The 18124-nt window shown below is 40.6% G+C and overlaps 2 protein-coding genes across 8 annotated transcripts in view; both read right to left on the reverse strand.

Annotated features, from left to right (window-relative positions):
* FN1 (fibronectin 1) overlaps window positions 1-16536 on the reverse strand; it is a 69386-nt gene extending 52850 nt beyond the window's left edge. For all 7 annotated transcript variants that reach the window (XM_004262753.3, XM_004262750.3, XM_012533040.3 and 4 more), the window contains exons 1-12: window positions 16158-16536; window positions 15132-15260; window positions 14029-14166; window positions 12522-12653; window positions 11417-11554; window positions 8791-8949; window positions 6375-6566; window positions 5418-5597; window positions 4585-4761; window positions 3401-3553; window positions 1800-1928; window positions 635-778 (exon numbers count right to left, since the gene is read on the reverse strand). In XM_004262753.3, coding sequence (XP_004262801.1) covers window positions 635-778; window positions 1800-1928; window positions 3401-3553; window positions 4585-4761; window positions 5418-5597; window positions 6375-6566; window positions 8791-8949; window positions 11417-11554; window positions 12522-12653; window positions 14029-14166; window positions 15132-15260; window positions 16158-16308 — 1822 coding nt within the window. In that variant the 5' untranslated portion in view covers window positions 16309-16536. The remainder of the gene's footprint in view (window positions 1-634; window positions 779-1799; window positions 1929-3400; window positions 3554-4584; window positions 4762-5417; window positions 5598-6374; window positions 6567-8790; window positions 8950-11416; window positions 11555-12521; window positions 12654-14028; window positions 14167-15131; window positions 15261-16157) is intronic.
* On the reverse strand, window positions 16311-17538 carry LOC125964978 (uncharacterized). Its single transcript, XM_049712192.1, has 2 exons — window positions 17299-17538; window positions 16311-16685 (listed from the first exon to the last, which is right to left on the reverse strand). Exons 1-2 carry the CDS (start codon window positions 17536-17538, stop codon window positions 16311-16313), a joined length of 615 nt encoding a protein of 204 aa, XP_049568149.1.
* Between the last annotated feature and the right edge of the window lie 586 nt (window positions 17539-18124).

Consider the following 18124-nt stretch of genomic DNA (forward strand, 5'->3'; position numbering starts at 1 on the left):
CAAAAATTTTTTCTAAAATGTATAACACCTTCAGCTAGGCATTATGTCCTGTGACCTGAAAAAAATCCAGCAATAAACATTTTCGAGTATTTGAACTGCATGGGCAGACAACTGACCAAGTTACTCAACTCTTGACCCAGGATACTTTGTTCCAGGCTCCAACTGATCAAACAGGTGAACATTTTGACAAAAAGAGGGCCTGGATGAAATGCTAAATGGACACATACCCTATGTTGTATTTCATGCAATTTCTCCATGCATCTTCTCTGTTAAGAACCATAACATAAAACCCTGACCTTTACTCCCAGCATCGCTCACCTCATGGTTTCTATTTTCATGTACAGATGAGAAATGAAATTAGCACCGTGTTTTAACCTAATGGAATGTTCTACAAAGTTAAGAAACAAGTTTACATACAGGCACATTTTCACAGCCTTCTACTCCTTCTACTTGATTGGGGAGAAAGGAAAACCATTTTAGTAAAAAATTCGACTGATGATTAGGCAGTGATATGAGAAAAGGATGGGAAAGGGAGGGGACACCAAGTTAGCCATCAGTGTTAACAAACACTGATGCTGCCCTGTTTTCATAACCCAGTGGACAGTTCTCAATTTGCGGTAATAGAGCTACTTACCTGGATAGGTCTGTATGGGCTGGCAGCCCCACTCCCCAATGCCACGGCCATAGCAATAGCACTGGTACCTGACTCCATGCAAAAACTTCTCCCATGATTCTCCAATTTGATAAAAGGTACGGGATTCTGAATCCTGGCATTGATCTAAAATATATACAAGTAAAAGATAAGCAGCCTTGAAGACTTGAAGCTACAAATTTAAATTTGGTGTGCTAGAGCACATATTCTTAGTTTTAATAAAAACTTGCAACTGCCCTTACAAATATATACGGTTAAAAAATATTTTGTTCATATCTTTTACCTTACTAGACAGTTAATGGTCAAAAAGTACCCATTGGGAGAAGTAATTAGCTTTCTAAAAGAATATCATTTCTAAATAAAAATGTTAAGATTTAGATTTCAGTAGATATTGACATTCTGAATATTAATTTGAGGAAAATAAATTAGATATTATATTTTATCCATTTTAATGCAAATGATTTACCATTTGAATAGCAAGGATAAAATATAACTTTATACATTTCTTCAAAATGTGGAGGACTTAATTTTATATATAAATGAATTGAACTAAATTTCAACTAATGAACACGTACTGAGCAGCTTCTAAGAAACCCTCTCAGGCCTCTCTGCTTTGGCAATCTCAGGTCAAACAAACTCATCTGATCACTTTGTTTTCTGGGTGAGCAACATGTCTCTTTGAGTAAAGGAATATTAATGGATTACATTAAAGCTGGTAACACAGCTCTTTTAAGGCTTAACCTTCACTACTTGCTTAGATCTATTAAAAAGGGCAGCCAAGAAAAATAAAGTATTTGGAGGGAGGTATTTACTGGCATAATCATTTGTCCACATTACTGCACAGTCCAGCAAAGGAAAGTTCTCTTTCACAACAATAATTATCTTTATGATTCAGAACCCCAAAGCAAATTTGTTTCAATTAAAATAAACCTTCATGTGTTACCAAATTCAGCAAAAATAAATGACCACCACTATCAAGATTATATATTGGTCCATGATTAGAGAAGAGACTTTGCCAAGCCCTCTGCAGGCCATGATCAAAGTCTACAGCCAGCTTCAATCAAGTAATATCAAATAACTCTCCTTATCTGAAACCTGCTAGCTACACTCAGTGTCCAAATCCAGCTAGAGACACGAGGCTACTTACCAATGGGATCGCACTTCCACCGGCCCCTGCCCTGACCGAAGCAGGTACAATTCAGCATGTGTCCCTCTTCGTGACGTTTGTGGAATGTGTCATTCACATTGTATGTGATGTCGTCGACGATGCACTGATCTGTTTAGAAACAGTGGGGTGGGTGGAGAAATTTTAAGTTTCTCTGACGAAATAAAAGAAGCTACGCTTTGCGAAGCATACACTTCCTTCCACGTAATTATCAACACCTCCCACTAAAGTAACTCTTCTATTGGCATAGAATAAACATTTTTTTCAAAGCTTAATCAGTACTACAATTTTTGCAAAAAAAAAAAAAATTCTCTTTCTTATAGACTTGTGAAGATTAGAAATCAAAGCATACACAACAAATTTTAACTTTCGGAAAAGTTCTTGCTGGGTTGATAATGACCTTTAGATCTCTGCTTGTTGCAATAAATAGAAGGGAGATTAAACATACTTATAGGATGCCTAGCATGATGTGATGGTCTCATCTCTGGATTAGCAGGGGTGGGGAGATATTTGGGATTTGGGAAATAAATACCATAAAAGGCATCTGGAAAGTTAATAAAAAACTAGGCCAAGTCTGTTGCTAACTCACTGAGATCCTGAGAAAATTACTTCCTTCTTTGGGACTCAGCTCCTTCCTCTGTAAAATGAGGAGTTGGTCTGTATGTCTTTCTAGTGTCCTTTTCAGCTCTGCAACATCATATGTAATTATTTTAGTCCTGGATTGTGTCACCCATTGGGCACCATAAAAGGAGAACAAGTTCAGGCCACTGTCAACACAGAGGCTACATGGACTATTTATTAGCTCCGAGTTCTACCTAAATCCTCCTTTTCAAATCAAAGAAATAGAAAAACTAAAATAAAAAGTTTTAATAGTTCAACACCCTTATATCCTATACCTGGGTCCAAAGGGGAAAAAAACTAAGTGAACAAAGAAATCGGTCTCTATGGCTTTGTCTCCTTAAATTTGGATCCAAACACAACTAACCTGGCAGAGGGGTGGTAAGCTTGGGGTCTTGGCCCCCATCTGTGCCCCTACCTGGATGCGCCATACTGACCCAGGAAAGGCCCCTTTAGACTCTACAGTCCATGACCCCAGAGAGATAGGCCAAGGCCTTCTCAAGCTCCCAGCTGAGAGCTGGTGAATGGTGACCCCCTCCTCGGAGCCCACATAGCTGGGAACAGGCTTAGAGGTGACTAATAAAGTATTAGGGACAGATGTTAAAAAACAAAAGAATAGCATGGTCTCTTTTCTTTACAAAAATTACCCCATCCTTTCTAGATAAGAATCCAACAGCACACCTACGAGCTAAAAGGATCAAGTGATTGTGTTCTAGCCTTTGAAGTCATACTTTTGGCTCAGCCTAAGTACTTACATCCTGGGAATGTTTCAGAATCTTAGAATTGCTCAGCCAGATTTTCTTAAGTGGCTGTCTAACATGCAAAACTTATCCAGCACAGTAGACTAATGGAGTGGCATTGCATATTTCTTCTCCTGCTTTTGGTAAAGTACAAGTTTTCATGTAAAAGTCTGGCTCTCTGTATTCTTTGTCCTCTCAACTATTTTCATTAACAAGCGAGCATACCTCGGAGCTGGGAGTAGGCGACACATGTCCATTCTCCACGACCGTTCCCAACACATGTGCATCTCATCATGTGGCCCATATCATGCTGTTTGTCCCACTGGTCTCCAATGCGATACATGATCCCTTCATTGGTTGTACAGATTTCCTCGTGGGCTGTTTGGAAACAGATGAGAAACGTGTTACTGGATAAATGATCACAGGACTAAAACGTATGCAATATTATCAGTCTGGTTTGGTGATCCTAAGAGCTCTCACTTGGAAAGAAGTCTTGTGTGCCTCAAAATAATCAGCGCTGCTCTGTGGGTGTGTAGAGTTTTGAGTACCAAAGACAGAAAACATAGTCCAAAGATGAGGTTTGTTGTACGGAAAAATTACAGAATGGTTAAGAGATGTAAACCACAATAATGCCTACCCACTCAAAGGATTTGCAGTGTTCTAGAAGCCTGGATTTGACTATTGTCCCATCACTTTTTCTAGTCTCAGTTTATTCTAGATCAAAGGGAAACAATGTATATGGGTATAGAATTGTAAGCTAACGTGTGTTTTCCTTCTAAATCCAACATTCTCTTTTGCTGAAATGAGAGGAATAAAAGTTAGTGTAAGTAGTTTTCTTCTGATGTTTCATTGCCTCATATTCACACCTGACAGTGCATGGGTTCTTGTTTCTATAATCGGAAAATCAAATGTAGTCTAGCGACTCTTGAAATTTGAAAACAAATAAAGGGTATTGGTTCCCCTTTCTCCATTCACACAAACTAGAGCCTCCCTTTTAAAAAAAAGATCCCTACTGGTCAGAAAACAGAGATTTTGATATTTAATAAGTAATAGAGCTTATTCCAAAATGGCATGTAAATATGGAAGGTCTGTGACTAGAGCAGTCACTTAAATGTTTTGAGCTACTCAGTTGTGTGCTTTTTACAAAAGACAAACCTCTGAAAACATGCATATTTCCAGACTTTAAAAAAAGTATTTTTATCATATTTACATATTTTTGGACATTAAATTATATGAATGGGACTTTAAAATCATATAACTAATTATATAATTCCTATATATTTGATTATACATATATCACAAAGTTTTCTGCTATCTCAAAATTGTCTTAATGGGTGAAATAGGAGTAAACTGGACATTATTCTTCTGTCTTATTCCACAAATGATTGTCTACAAGGGCTTCATCTTACCAGCCATGGGGCAGAATCCAAACTTCTGGTCAGCGTCATAGTTCCGTGTGGTTCCACACCATTTCATGTTGTCCCTCCTGCCCTCGGATGTACAGTCGGTGTAGTTTTGGTTGTTGTACAGGAAGGGAAAGTGGCACAAGGCACCATTGGAATTTCCACCTCGAGTTTGAACCAAGACTGTCCAGAACAACCCGCAAATAGGAAGAAAAAGATTACAACTGAGCTTTCCAATGTACAGCGGGGAATTACTACAGAAAGGTTCTGAGAGCCAGGTTTCTGCAACTAATTCACAGAGAGTCTGTCTCAGAATAAAAGATGTCTGATAAGATAGTTCTAAGCCTCCTTAGTGTAGGGGGCTTATAAGTATATTATTCACCTTCACCTTTCAAACAGATTTAAATCCAATTTTCCCTCTCATTTTCCCAGACAAAAAAAGAAAAGAAAAAAGATTAAATGGTCACTTTGACCATTGACATAGCTTTAACCAAAAGAAAAGCAAAAGCACTCAGGCCTGCCTCCTGTATATTCTTCATCCCTGTGGGAGTGTCTACCGATTTTACCATATAAATATCTTTAATCACATAACAATCCCAGTGTGTCAAAAACAAATGCACTGGAGGGCTTTTCCCTTGGTGTCATTTCTCAAGATTACTGGGAAACCTGGAAGGATCTTTAGCTGCGAAGTTAGTTCCATGTCTCTTGGGTCCAGATTGCACAAGAGTGATACTTCTCAAATGTAGCCTCAAAATAAATGGCTAGCTTGCTGGCTAGTAAAAGTAGGGCATGAGAAATGGGGTTTTCTCATTGTTTTGTTTTTCCCTTGGGATACTCACCAGTATGGTCTGTACAGAAAGAATATTTCTGGTCTTGCTCATAATTGGAAGTTGTGCTGCACCAGAGATGTCCATCCTGTCGCCCTTCTGTGGTGCAGGAGTAGAAAGTCCTGCCGTTGTAGGTGAATGGTAGGACGCAAGGCTCCCCATTTGAATTGCCACCATACGTCTGGGTTATAGCTACAATCAGAACCAAAAGGGTCTCAGTAAATACAGCAGCATTTATCTCCCACCAGTAGCTCCTTATTTATACTTAACTGAGACTGAGCATGTGTCCTCAGAAGGAAAAAAAAAAAAAAACTGAGTATGACCAGCTGTAAGTATTAACCAGATCATAATATTGTCAAAATGCCTTATTCATGAAGCCACGTTTTTTGAGGGTAGAGCAACACCCGAGTTCTCCTTCTGACATCCTTTGTTACCACCTCTGCTACCATGCCTCAGTTTCCCATTTGCAAAGCTATATTACTACAGGTTTAATTAAAGATGCTGCTCAAGGGATACTGGAGGTGTATATACAACTCTGTTGGTGCTATAAGAATTAATACATGAGGCTGTACTAGGGGAAAAGTCGTGTGCCAATTATTATTGCTATAATTACTACCACTTTTAGAGCGCGGAAGAGATGCATTAGGTTGTTGAAAGAAGTTTACGTCACAGAGTTTCAGAACTTTGAGATCTAGAGTACCAGATAGGGGTGGATTAGCTATTCAGAAAGTAACCTCTTGTAACAACATTTTAGACAAACAGAGACAGTACATAGCAGTTTAGTACTCACTACAGGAAAGAAAATACATAGATTAAAAAGATCGGAAGAAAATATATCAAACACCAAATCCTGGTTGTTATTACAGGGTGGTAAGATTACAAGCTTTTCTTGTTTGTTTTATTGTTTTCCATTTTTTGGTCAATGAATGTATTGCCTTTTAAAATCTGTTTTAAAAAGATGACACAGACCTGTCTCTTGGCAGCTGACTCCATTGCCCAGGCAAGTGCAAAGCATTTGCTTATTTCCTTGTGCCTTCAGCCACTGCATGCCCACGGAGTAAACCACACCACTGTCTGTGACACAGTGACCGTACGGAGCCGGCTGGGGGTGAGGCTGTGGCTGGTAAATGGCCGTTCGGACGTCTGTGAAGGAGCCAGATCCTAAGGGCACAAGAAAGGCAAGGCACAGAGCAGGTTTAGAGAAAACCACTTTCTGCAGTAGCTTTCTCGGATCTTCAAGGTCCCCTACAGATGACTCTGCAATCTGTGCTGTTACTGAGCTGGGACTGGAAACAAATGCCCGTCCCTTCCTGCATTGGCTTTTGCGCTCAGCCTAGGAAATAATCCACAAGAGTTTACCCAGGGGTTTCCATCTTCTAGCTTATCTGGAGCTACCGAGAGTATATTTCTAAATCACCAACTTTATTCTGCCACTCAACAGAGCAGATACCTTCAACAACTCCTTACTCACTCCAGCGAGCTCAAAGTTCACGCCTTCACGATCCTCCACACCTAACCCGCTTTCAGCTCGCTTCTGACCACTTCCGTCCTTGCTCTATCTCTTCCCTCACTGAGCTGCTCATCATTCCCTTCTGCACCCTGTGCTGTCCTCATGCTTTTCCCTTGGCCTGGAATGGTCTGTCTCACACTTCCTCTCTTAGCATCTCCCATTCGCCCAATCTATCTGGGCATCTCTCTTCCTGATACTGTTTTGAGAAGCCCCTGCCCCTCTGCAGCAGACCTATTGCCATTGGTGTAACTCTGAGCTCCTCAGAGGAGGCCCCGGGCAGCCATATTGGAGTCTCTATTTGCTGCCCCTCCTTCCACTGTTTGTTTCTCCTCAGGATTACTTGGGAATTCTGTTGTGGTGTTTTCTAAAACCAATCAATTCTCTTAATACTGCTTTCCTTTCAGAGTAAGACAACAGAATATGTTGATCTTTTCTTTAAACTTATAGAAATTTGTTCTCCCGAGGGCAAGGCCCAAGGAAGAGTGGAATCAGAACTGAAGCTAGAATGACTGATAGACTGAATTCAGCAGCTCCGTAAGCTAAACACTAAAACCCAAATACTTCACAGACCACAGTCCCAAAGTCACACATGTTGGGGGAACATGGCGTCTGTATTCATACACCCCACCTGGCAGAGTCACAGTGCAAAGGAGCACTAAGATCCTGTAGAAGGTTCCATTTGGTTTAACCCTACGTTGCTCAAACATTTTTGAACAATGGAGCCATTTCAGTATAATATCAGTAATATTAATAAAAACAGATAACAATTATTGAATGCTTACTGCATTTAACCCAACTACCCTTTGAATTTAAACTACTTCAGTAGACTGAGATTTGTAATTGTTTCTTTTTTTGGTTAGCAGCAATCTTACTGAAAATAATCAAATAACTCAAAGATATTATCAAATCTAATCTTGTTCACCTTCATAAGTGCTCACAGCAAGATGAAAACTCATCAAAAGGAAAAAAATCCAAACAAGTAATTAATAGTTTTAGCTAGATGACCAATTGATAAAAGACTAAACAACAATGCTAGCACACTGTGTAGTGAAAACTTGATCAAAACAGAGCAAGAATAATAAAGAAGTACACACTCCTGATTCCCCTATTTCTTTCTTTAGATTCTTACAAAACAAGCTACAATGCAAAGATCTTGTTCTTGTACCAGAAATAATTAAAACTTCTTTTATTTAAAAAATGCTTAGATATTGTGTCATTCCTTCCCATCTCTAGGCCCCCTCTGATTTTCTCAAATTGTGAATGCTAATACATGGAAAAAATGATTGTGCATTATTTTATGGAACGCAACAAAGTTTGCTGGAGCATGGAAACCACACATCAAGGACTGTGTCTGCTACAAAAAAAAGCAGAATGTCAGGACAAGGAGATATATTCCATTCTGAAAAAGAACAAATGTACTTTTCCCCTTTTCCTAGCAGAAGAATCAAGTGATCATGTAACTCAACAAAAATCTCGCATTTCCATTAAAATGCACTTTAGATATTCACAATACATATAAATGTGTATGTATATGTGTGTGTCCATATGCGTATACATCTATAGATCTATATATATTTATCTATCTATACCTTTATGTATAAATCATGTAGGTTAGCATTTTCTTAGACATCAGTTTTACCTCTTGGGGCTAAAATGGATTTTTTCCCCCTAAGATCCATTTTCATTTCATTTTTATTTAAGTTTAAAATTTGACATTAAACAAACTTTTAACAACTAAGAGTCTGCAAATGAACTCAGCTTACTAGCCAAAACACTGCAAATCATCCTTCAATGGCATGTCAAGGGAAAGATGGATTTGCAGAAATACTTTATGCAAGGCGCCCCCATTTGGGTCCCACTGGCCCTGAGACTCACCGGCAGACGTGGTCTGCAGGGTTGTGTGCCTCTCACACTTCCACTCGCCACGGCCGTTGCCAGTGCAGATGCATTGGAGCAAGTTCCCCCGATTGTCCTTCTTGCGCCAGGTATCCCCAATTCTATAGGATGTCCTAGTGTCCTGATCGTTGCATCTGTCTGTGTCAGAAAGGAAACACTGAAACATGTAAATCAGGTCGAGCTTGGCAAGTGCTCAGTGCGAACCTAAAATAAGAATAGAGTTGTTTCTAATAACGACCTACTGTATAGCACAGGGAACTCTATTCAATATTCTGTAATAACCTATATGGGGAAAGAATCTGAAAAAGAGTGGATATATGTATATGTATGTTACTTTGCTGTATACCTGAAAGTAACACAACACTGTATAAGTCAACTGTACTCTAATAAAAATTAAAAAAAAAGAGTTGTTTCAAGTTTGGTGCTGTTTTTGGATGATACGTTTATATTCAGCTGCGGTGCCACGGGTGTTAACTTCTGAAAGATGGGATTGCATTTGAAACAGTGTGAAGGGAGCTGTATGATGTAGTCTAGTTCCACTTCTCTGTCTGCCAAAACAATTTTTTTCATTCATTAAATCTTCATTCATTCATTCAATTCATTAAATTTGGTAAAAGTCAAATCTTTCATTCACTACATTGTTTTCACATTGTTCATTTGACCAAATTCATCCTCTGGCTTTCTAGTCTCCCCTCTCTTTCCTTCTCAGGCTCTCCGGGCTTTCTCATAGTCATTATTGTATACAGCCTGCCTTTCCATAGGGGACTCTCTTTAGAAAACTAGGAACAATAGGGAGGCAGGTAGGTCTCAAAGGGTCTCCCCCAACTGCCCCAAAGGAGCAGTTAAAAGATAGCAGCATCTCTTTCTTCATTTGTTATGTAAAACAATTCAGGGGACTACCAACCTCTTCTACCAACTAAACTATTCTCTCCCCTGGTCCCACCCCACCTCCACAAACAAACATCTATTTAACATCAATAACAAAATGGCCTCTTTTGAATTGCTCGGTGTTAACTCTCTGACGGAAAAGTGGGATTATTAATATAAAATGATAATTTGTAACTAAATTACTACTCGTCTATGTGTTCAATTATCTGGCAAATAGATTGTTTCAATTATAATCCAGCTTTGCCCATATGCTACAATGTGAGTAGAGAGGATTTGATTTGTTTGTGAATCAGAAAATCATTGCACTGGGTTAGAGAAAAAATAATTAGTTAATGTAAGTTCACACAAATACACACCCACATTGATCTCCCACCACAGCAGAAGTCTGAATAAAGATATCATTGCTGGTTACACTTTTCCCCAAATTCCCAGCTAAAAGTGATGTCTTCCCCTGAACTTCCATTGCACTATTTCAGTATTTGTCTTGAAGTCCTTAATACTGTGTTTTGTAGAATGTGAATATGTATAAGCCTTTCTCATCACTCTGACCTACTTACTAAGTGCTCTTTGAAAGCTGGGTTAATGTCCAATTCATTTTTGCATCCCTATACCATCTTGTATAAAGTAGGGGCTTATACAATTTCATGGAATAAATGACTTTTCTTTGAGAAACTTTTCCCAACTTGCTATTAGAAGAGTTTTAAATAATAGATAAGAATTTAAGTCAAACATCTAATTTGTCTTAAGCTAAAACATTGCCTCCAAGGTCTTGGAAGTCTGAGAATCATAATAAAATTTTAAATGCAAAAGATTTAATGAACTGGAAGGTTCTGGGAACTATTTGGTTAGAATTGTTATCACTTTTCAGGAAAGACAATTTTTTGCTTGCAAAGAATTCAAATTTGGATGATGAACATGTTAAGATGGCTAAGTGCTTTAAGCTGGATAAATAAAATATGTTCAAAATTATTTAGATTTGATTTTAAATGTATTTATAACATCGATAGCTAATGGCTGTTTTGCTTAGCAAACTCTATAATCACTATTGGTTTGAAATTTCACAAAAGGAGCTTTGAACCCCTAAGGCAACAAGTAAGGCTCCCGGGCAGTCTTAGAGCAGCAGAGATACCAGAGGGTAGCTTCTTCACAGCACTGGTAAACCTAAAGAGACACCGTCCTTAACCCTAGAATAAACACATAATTTTAACCTATGGGGTAAGTACCTTTTATTTTCATCAATTTTGTCAATGAATACGCCTTATTTAAATTTCAAACATAGAAGGAAACCAAAAACTTTAGAGCTTTAGCTCCTTTCTATGTCAAGAGCACCCACATGCCCAAAGATGCATTTGCCTGTTATTTTAACGATTTCTTTGCTACTTAGAAAATATCTCAGTGATACTTTAGATGAAACATTTGCAACTAATCTTCAGGTCCACAACACATTTGGCATTTAAATGCATATTAAGGTTTTTTCCTCAGTAGCTGATAACCTAAGACCTTATTGAACTAAGTTTTTTTTTTTTTTTAATTTAGTCTTCTTTGAAGAAGCAAAGTAAGTTGCTTATGGAATTTTTCTTGACATCCAAATGTTGGTGGATGTTCCACCACGTTGGTGGAAATGGATGTGTTCTAAGTGACATCACATGACAATTCTCTCTAGGAATCCAGAACACAACGCCTGGTCTCATCTTTAACATAAAGATCTAAAACATACTCCTGGAGGTACAGGTGATGCGTCCACTGCCTTCTCCCAGACAAGTACAATCCACCATCATCCAGCCTTGATAAGGCTTTTCCCAGGTCTCCCCGACAACGTAGGAAGTCCCAGCAGCGTGATCAAAACATTTCTCAGCTGTAGGGGAATTTGAAAGAAAAACAGAAAAAAAAGGGGTTATTTTGAATTGGGCAGTTTCCCTGTAATTTAAATTGTACTGTGTAAGCAAAAATCCAGCCACATTTTTTTAAGTGGTACTCTGTTCAAAAAGAAAGGCACGCCCTGTAACTAAGCACATTGTGTAACCAAAGCGAAAGAAAGCTCGAGCCAAGTTGGCAGGCAGAAATTCTGTTCTCCTAATAAGTCCATGGACTGTATATTTTCCGCTAGTACCATTATTCACACCAGTATTTTGAGTGAAAAAGATCTATGTATGTATCCAGAGGGAGAGTAAATATGCAAAATTCCAACCTTAATTATGAAAGACCAATTATTAATGCCTAAATAAAATGACAAGAAAGCTATTTAAAATTTGGATTGCTGTAAAAACAGAGACAACACAAAGAAAAATAAAAGCCGCTGAATTAGAGATCAATCAGAATAAAATTTATAGTCAAAAACTTTTAGATTTGTATCAATAGAATTCAGCTGAGGATTGACACAAAAAGAAACTCAGCAATTTTTATTTTGACAAAAAATGACCAAGGGGATGACAGAGCACACACCATATCGTGTTTTTGTCCAGTGCGTTCCAATAAAGAAATATGTCAAAAGCGTCATTTTTTTTTCTTTTAAATAACTGTCATCTTGACCAAGGAGGAATCTGAAATCAGATCTTAGAGAAAACAAATGACTTCTCCCTAAATCTTTCAACTCTATCTTGTGTTTTTGAAACAAAATTAAGACATCTATACATGGTTGGTACTTTTTGATCTGATTCCTTTAAGAAGACTATGGATTAATAAGATTTCATTATTTGAAATAGAATTCTCAGTTTGTTATCTTTTTTATTGGAATTCATATATCTTGTCCAAGTAGATTTTGGCTCAACCCAATATTTTAACTGTGCCTCCCCACCCTTCATTCATCCCCAGGAGTCACACACCTATGGGTTTGCAGGTCCATTCTCCTTTCCCGTTACCGAGACACACACACTCCAACATGTAACCACCAGTCTCGTGTGGTCTCCTCCAGGTGTCACCAATCTTGTAGGACTGACCCCCTTCATGGCAGCGGTCTGTTCAAGATAAAAAGCCAATGTTAGAGAGAGTGGTCTAGAAAATATTTTTAAGAAAAGTCTCATGTTCCAACCAGGACAGGCACTTAGGTTAGCCAAAGTAAGAGAACAGCTTTCCCATCAGAGACAGGGGAAAAGTTAACAGGTCTGGTCACTTTGGGTCATTCAATTAAATGTCTTGTTTAAGCACAATGGGAAACCACAGAGAAAATTTGAATGGCAAAGAAAGGAGACATAAATCCTGGTTCCCCAGTGAGATCACAGGAAATTGGGTTCTAAAGCAGAAAAGAAAGGTTGCCAGGCATGGCCTCTCACATACACAGCGGGTTAAGTCTGAGACTAATTCAATGAAAAAAGCCACATCAGGCCTAGCATTCCAGCTTTCAGGATGTGGAGAGTCTGTATTTCACCCTAGAAATGTCATTTTGATGGAAAGAAAAAGATGTATATATAGCAAGTGTGGAAATCTGGGTACTTTTCTAGGCTATTTAACACAAGGGCACATGCAAAGGTTAAACTGTCCACTAGACTGTAAACGCTATGGGACACTGACTCTTAAGATTTACCAGTACACTTGGATAAAGCCTGACATTAAATATGGGAAAGGCTGATTGGGCTTCTTCACAAGAGGCTGATTTGTCTTTTCGACAGAGCCATCAAGTGACTTTATACAACGATGGATTAAAAAAAAACTAAATGCTATGTTAATAGAATCTATTGGTAACCCAATGAATCATACTGGAAAGTTTGACTTAGCTAAACTAGAATTGCTGAGAGTCAGTCCAGATCCCAGAGTACCCTGGAAACACTATCAGGCTAATCATTCCATATTATTCCTGGGAATAGAGAGATCTGCTTCCCGGGCATAAACTATTGGTTACAAAGAAATCAGACTGTTTCTGTGAGATCCAAGAGGTCTGGGCATTGCAAACAAGAAGAGCAGACCACACAATGGTTAATTCACTCTTCGTGACCATCTTCCCAATCACTGCAGATCACCACATGGTCAGTCTGGCTTGAAGATGCCCAGATAACGTAAAATGGGCAACTCATCTAAGAATGCAATGGAACCCAAGAAATCCACGTGGTTATGTTATGTACGTACACGTGTACACACACACACACACACACACACACACAGACACAGACACACACTCATAAATGCACACAGACTAAACACTGACTCCACCTATGCTCAGAGCCATCTTCCAGAAGCACAGGAACCAGTCGGGTGGCCACAGAAAACTGCCTGGTCACCTAGGGTAATCCCCAAATTAGGAATATCCAGTCATGGATAACAGAAGGTGACAGTGATGGTAACGGAAAAATTCATATTGTGCTATTTTAGCATCCCTTGACAGAAGGCCATTCTTACTTGCAATGGTGCAGCTTATTCTCCCTCGCCCAGCCCCAATGCAGGTGCAGTCCCAGATCATGGAGTCCTTAGGGCGCTCGTAAGTGTCGCCCACCCGGTAAGTGTTCCCGGTGTACTTGTCAAAGCAAGTCTCTTCAGCTGAGGGGAGAAGGAAAGTTCACATGAGCCTTACATATGTAAAGCTTTTCTCTTTCACTACTCCCATCCAAAGGAAAACTCACTTTTCCATTCCATGAGTAGCAAGGGGCAAACGGAAAGTTTAAAAAAAATTGACGTGGGAGATCTTGATTTTACCCTAGGCTCTAATAAAGCCTCAGTTTTCAATCTTTGACAAGTTCTCTAATTTTCTGGAAATGAATAGCCATTGGAAAGGATTCTCAGGCCCTTAGGAAAAAGCCCTAACGTATGACCTTAGGACCGGCTAGATTGTGAAGGAAGGGCTTTGGATTCACCTCTCTGGCTCAGAAAGTCAAACCAAGGTCCACATAAAAATAAACAATCTGAAGAGCCCCTCCTCCCGCCCCTCCCCAGGCACTGTCAGTTATTAATCCTACTATTTCCATTTTAGCTTCATCAGTGCTTCTCTGTAGGAGTTGCCATAATTTACAAGAAATATATCAAGGGTCATAAAGGAAGGACAACTTTGAAGTGGTTAATGATTTTATGTTGAACTGCAGGGGACAAATCACTTTACAATGTACTGCCCAAAGTGTTTTCTGTCCCATAATTTTACAGTTTAAGATTTGAACTTACTTTCTAATAAATTAAAATGTTATAATCATTTTTTTTTTTGGAGGAAGCAGGAACACACAACATTTTTCTTTTTTTTTTCATCAAAGGCTTTGGGAAAGTAAAACCCCAAAAAAAGACTCTGGGAACTACTTTGAGATACATTTGTTCTATTGTTTTAAAGGTAAAAGGAACATGTGAAAAGCAAATATAAGCAGTTATTAAACATTTTTCAAGAGGAAATGACAAATAATTCTATTGGGGAAATGGTGAATGTAATTTTATTACTAATGCTAACTTTAATTAACAGGCACTACTTCCCCATCTATGAGAAGATATTAAGTACAAGACAGGCTCCCCCTGCCCCCACTTACGTTCAGGCTTGCTCTCGCAGTTAAAGCCCCGGCTCCCTCCATAACAGGTGCAGACCAAGGCACTGCCCAGGTAGGTGCGCTCCCATTGTTGGTTTATCTGATAGTGTTTCCCATTGTCATAACAACCAGCTATAAAGAATTAAAGGGAAAAGTCACTAAATTTGCATCCTTCTTTTTTCCAAATGATGGAATTTTCTTGCACAACTAAACCGATGAGCCTAAGCAACAAATGTAGGGGAAAAAGTTAACCATCAGTGCACCAGGAGAATTAAAAGCGACTAGATATCTAAAGAGTTAACCGCAAATTTGCACACATAAGATATTTGGTTATTCCTTTTGTTTTTCTTCCGACTTAGTTAAATGTTATACAATGATGTCATTTCCATCTGGCCAGGGGTCTGCATCAAAGGCGTGGAAACATTTTGAAAAGCAGATAACTGGGAACTACATTTTAAAACATGCAAGGAATTTCAGTGCTCTTTGGGGGTAATAAGTCAAGAAGGGCAACATTCAGCAGTTTCCTTTAGCCAAGGAAAAGGGAGGGTGTGTCTGAAAAACTGGAAGAGGATTTCTGATCTCCTTGGAGAAGCATCCTGGGGGCCTCAGGATGCAATCTGAACCAGTAACATCTCATTCAAAGTAGGAACAACACAGTTATTTAGCTACCGTCTCCTCACCCCCATTTTGAAAACGTTTAACCCCACAGTAATCCCACATGGAAAGTTTAAAGGCATACATCATTTTCTCTTTAAAGGCAAGTTTTCCTGAATTCATAGGACTTAGACCTGAGTTGGTAAGAGCACTGCGGGACCTCGCAGAGCCCCTGTTCTCCAAGGCATTATCTTATTCTAGGCCCTCAGAACCAGCCTGCTCAAAGCAAGTCTTTTGGTTCCCCAGCCGGTTTCTCTCATTAAGGAGTGCACACTCTCCACACGCGCGCGCGCGCAAAACTTCAGCCACAACTTCGGTTGGCTTTACGGGTCCCATCCCTGCAACAGCCTGTTTCAGCCCGAGGTCAGTACTCACGCTTGCTTTGGCTGACAGCCAACGGGGACTGGGGCTGAACGACCTGCTGAGCCTGCCTCTTGCTCTTCGAGGCTCCAGTGGAGGGCACCGCTGTCCCCAGGAACAGGACGGTCAGCAGCAGCAGCAACCGGGGCCCCGGATCCCCGAGCATCTTCAGACGGTGAGGCAACTCGCCACCAAGTTTGGTTCCCTTCGCAACCTGCGGCCGGAGTCCCTTTCAGTGCCGCCAAGAAGGTAAGGGCTGGAGGATGGGGAAAGGGAAGGGTAGAGGTACACAGGGGAAGGAGAGGACGAAAGAAGTTGTGGCTGCAGATCCCCTCTCCCCCGCTCGCGCCTAGGGCTCTCTCTCCTCCCCTGAAAAGCGCAGCCGGCGCGAGCGGCCGAGCCCAGAGGGCCGGGGTTTATATGGGACTGTCCCTTCCCGCCCCCCGCGAGGCCCTGGGCGCTGGGGAGGAGGGACCGGCTCGACTCCCCCCACCCTCCTCTCGCCGCCGCCGCCGCCGCCGACCGCGCGCGGATTGGCCCGGGCTCCGGGTGACGTCAGGGGGGCTGTGGGTTCTCCTCGAACAAAAGAGATGCTGATCGCCCGCCAGGATTGGGCAAGAGAACTTTTTTTCTGTTTCCTTTGCGGTCATCAAACTTTTGGGGAGCAAAGGCGGAGGGATTGGGAAGCGGCTAGAAAGGGGTTGACTGGGAGGAAAGGGAGGGGCTGGAGTCGTGTGTAGCAAAGGGGTCGCAAGTCCACCCCCCCCAACCCCGCTTCCTTTTTCTATTTTATTGGGGTTGGCGGCGGGGAGTGGGGGTGGTTGAGGACATTGCGTCTCCTCTGGAAAAAAAGTCTCTGCTCACTGGAGTGCAGTTCGAGGGGGAGGGTAAAACCATAAAGTAGCCACCACCTTGCAGCTGTAGGAATGTAGACTTTGCCGTCCCAGGGCGCGGCTGGCCTTCACTCTGTTCCCTTTATTTGGTTTACTGTGCACTGACTGGAGACTCTCTTTGCCTTCACAGTTTCCTGTTCAAGACTTCTCCCCTCCTAAACGCTGTGCCTGCCCGGTTCTGAGGACGTTTTAGCTGGGGGGCAGGAGGGAGAAACGATCCTTTTAATGAGCTTTTACTTAGTACCAGGAGTTCTGCGGGGCGCTTGACGGATCCGGGGGTAATTCAGAGAACGAGGTTTCTTTTGAAAGGACAGAGCAGCAGTTTGCTTTTTTCCAAATATGCAAGAAAGTCTTCTTTTCCCGGGGATGGGATGCCTGTTACCACTGAAAACTGAAAAGTTGGACCGACCTCGGAGAAAAATGGTGGTGTCCTTGCCCATGTTCACCGCGCCCGTTACACAAAGCAGAGATCCTTGAGTCCTTAAAAGCTGAGAAAAGACCATTTCCAGTCTTTCCTTCCTACAGTCCCTTCCTTGATTTTATTTGGCATTTTCGTTTGGTGGACATCGGTCTCATCACAGAATTCCCCTCCCCCAGCCCCGTTGCCAGACTTTTTTTTTTTCCAAAATGTTACTTACTCCAAGAATATGGAAAGTTCCCATTTAAGATTTCCTTTTCTTTCCCTCTAAAGGCACAGGGTAGAAAGGGAATCTGAGAAGTCTCTAGCATTTAGCAACTCATCACATCAGTCCTTTTTACAGACAAACACAAGTCATACGTGCTTTTTAAAGATCTTCAAAAGGAGTCCTCAACTTTCTTCAGTAACTCCTGAGAGATCTAAACTCAAAGCTTTGCCTCCTAGTTAGGTTCCTAGTGCAGACCTCCCGTTTGCTTTTAGAATCTATGAACACTGCTAGCCAAATACGTTTGTTTCTGCGATTGCTTTTCTCCAAAAGTTCTGCCTTCAGCGACTGCCATGGGGTAATTTGAACTCTGGTCTATAAAATACCTAACACATCAAAGACACAAAACTAACATTTGCTTTTATTAACACAGGGGATTAAAGGGGGGGAAAAAAACCACACAGCA

This window comes from Orcinus orca, chromosome 7, assembly GCF_937001465.1.
Source record: "Orcinus orca chromosome 7, mOrcOrc1.1, whole genome shotgun sequence".
Classification (NCBI taxonomy): Eukaryota; Metazoa; Chordata; class Mammalia; order Artiodactyla; family Delphinidae; genus Orcinus; species Orcinus orca.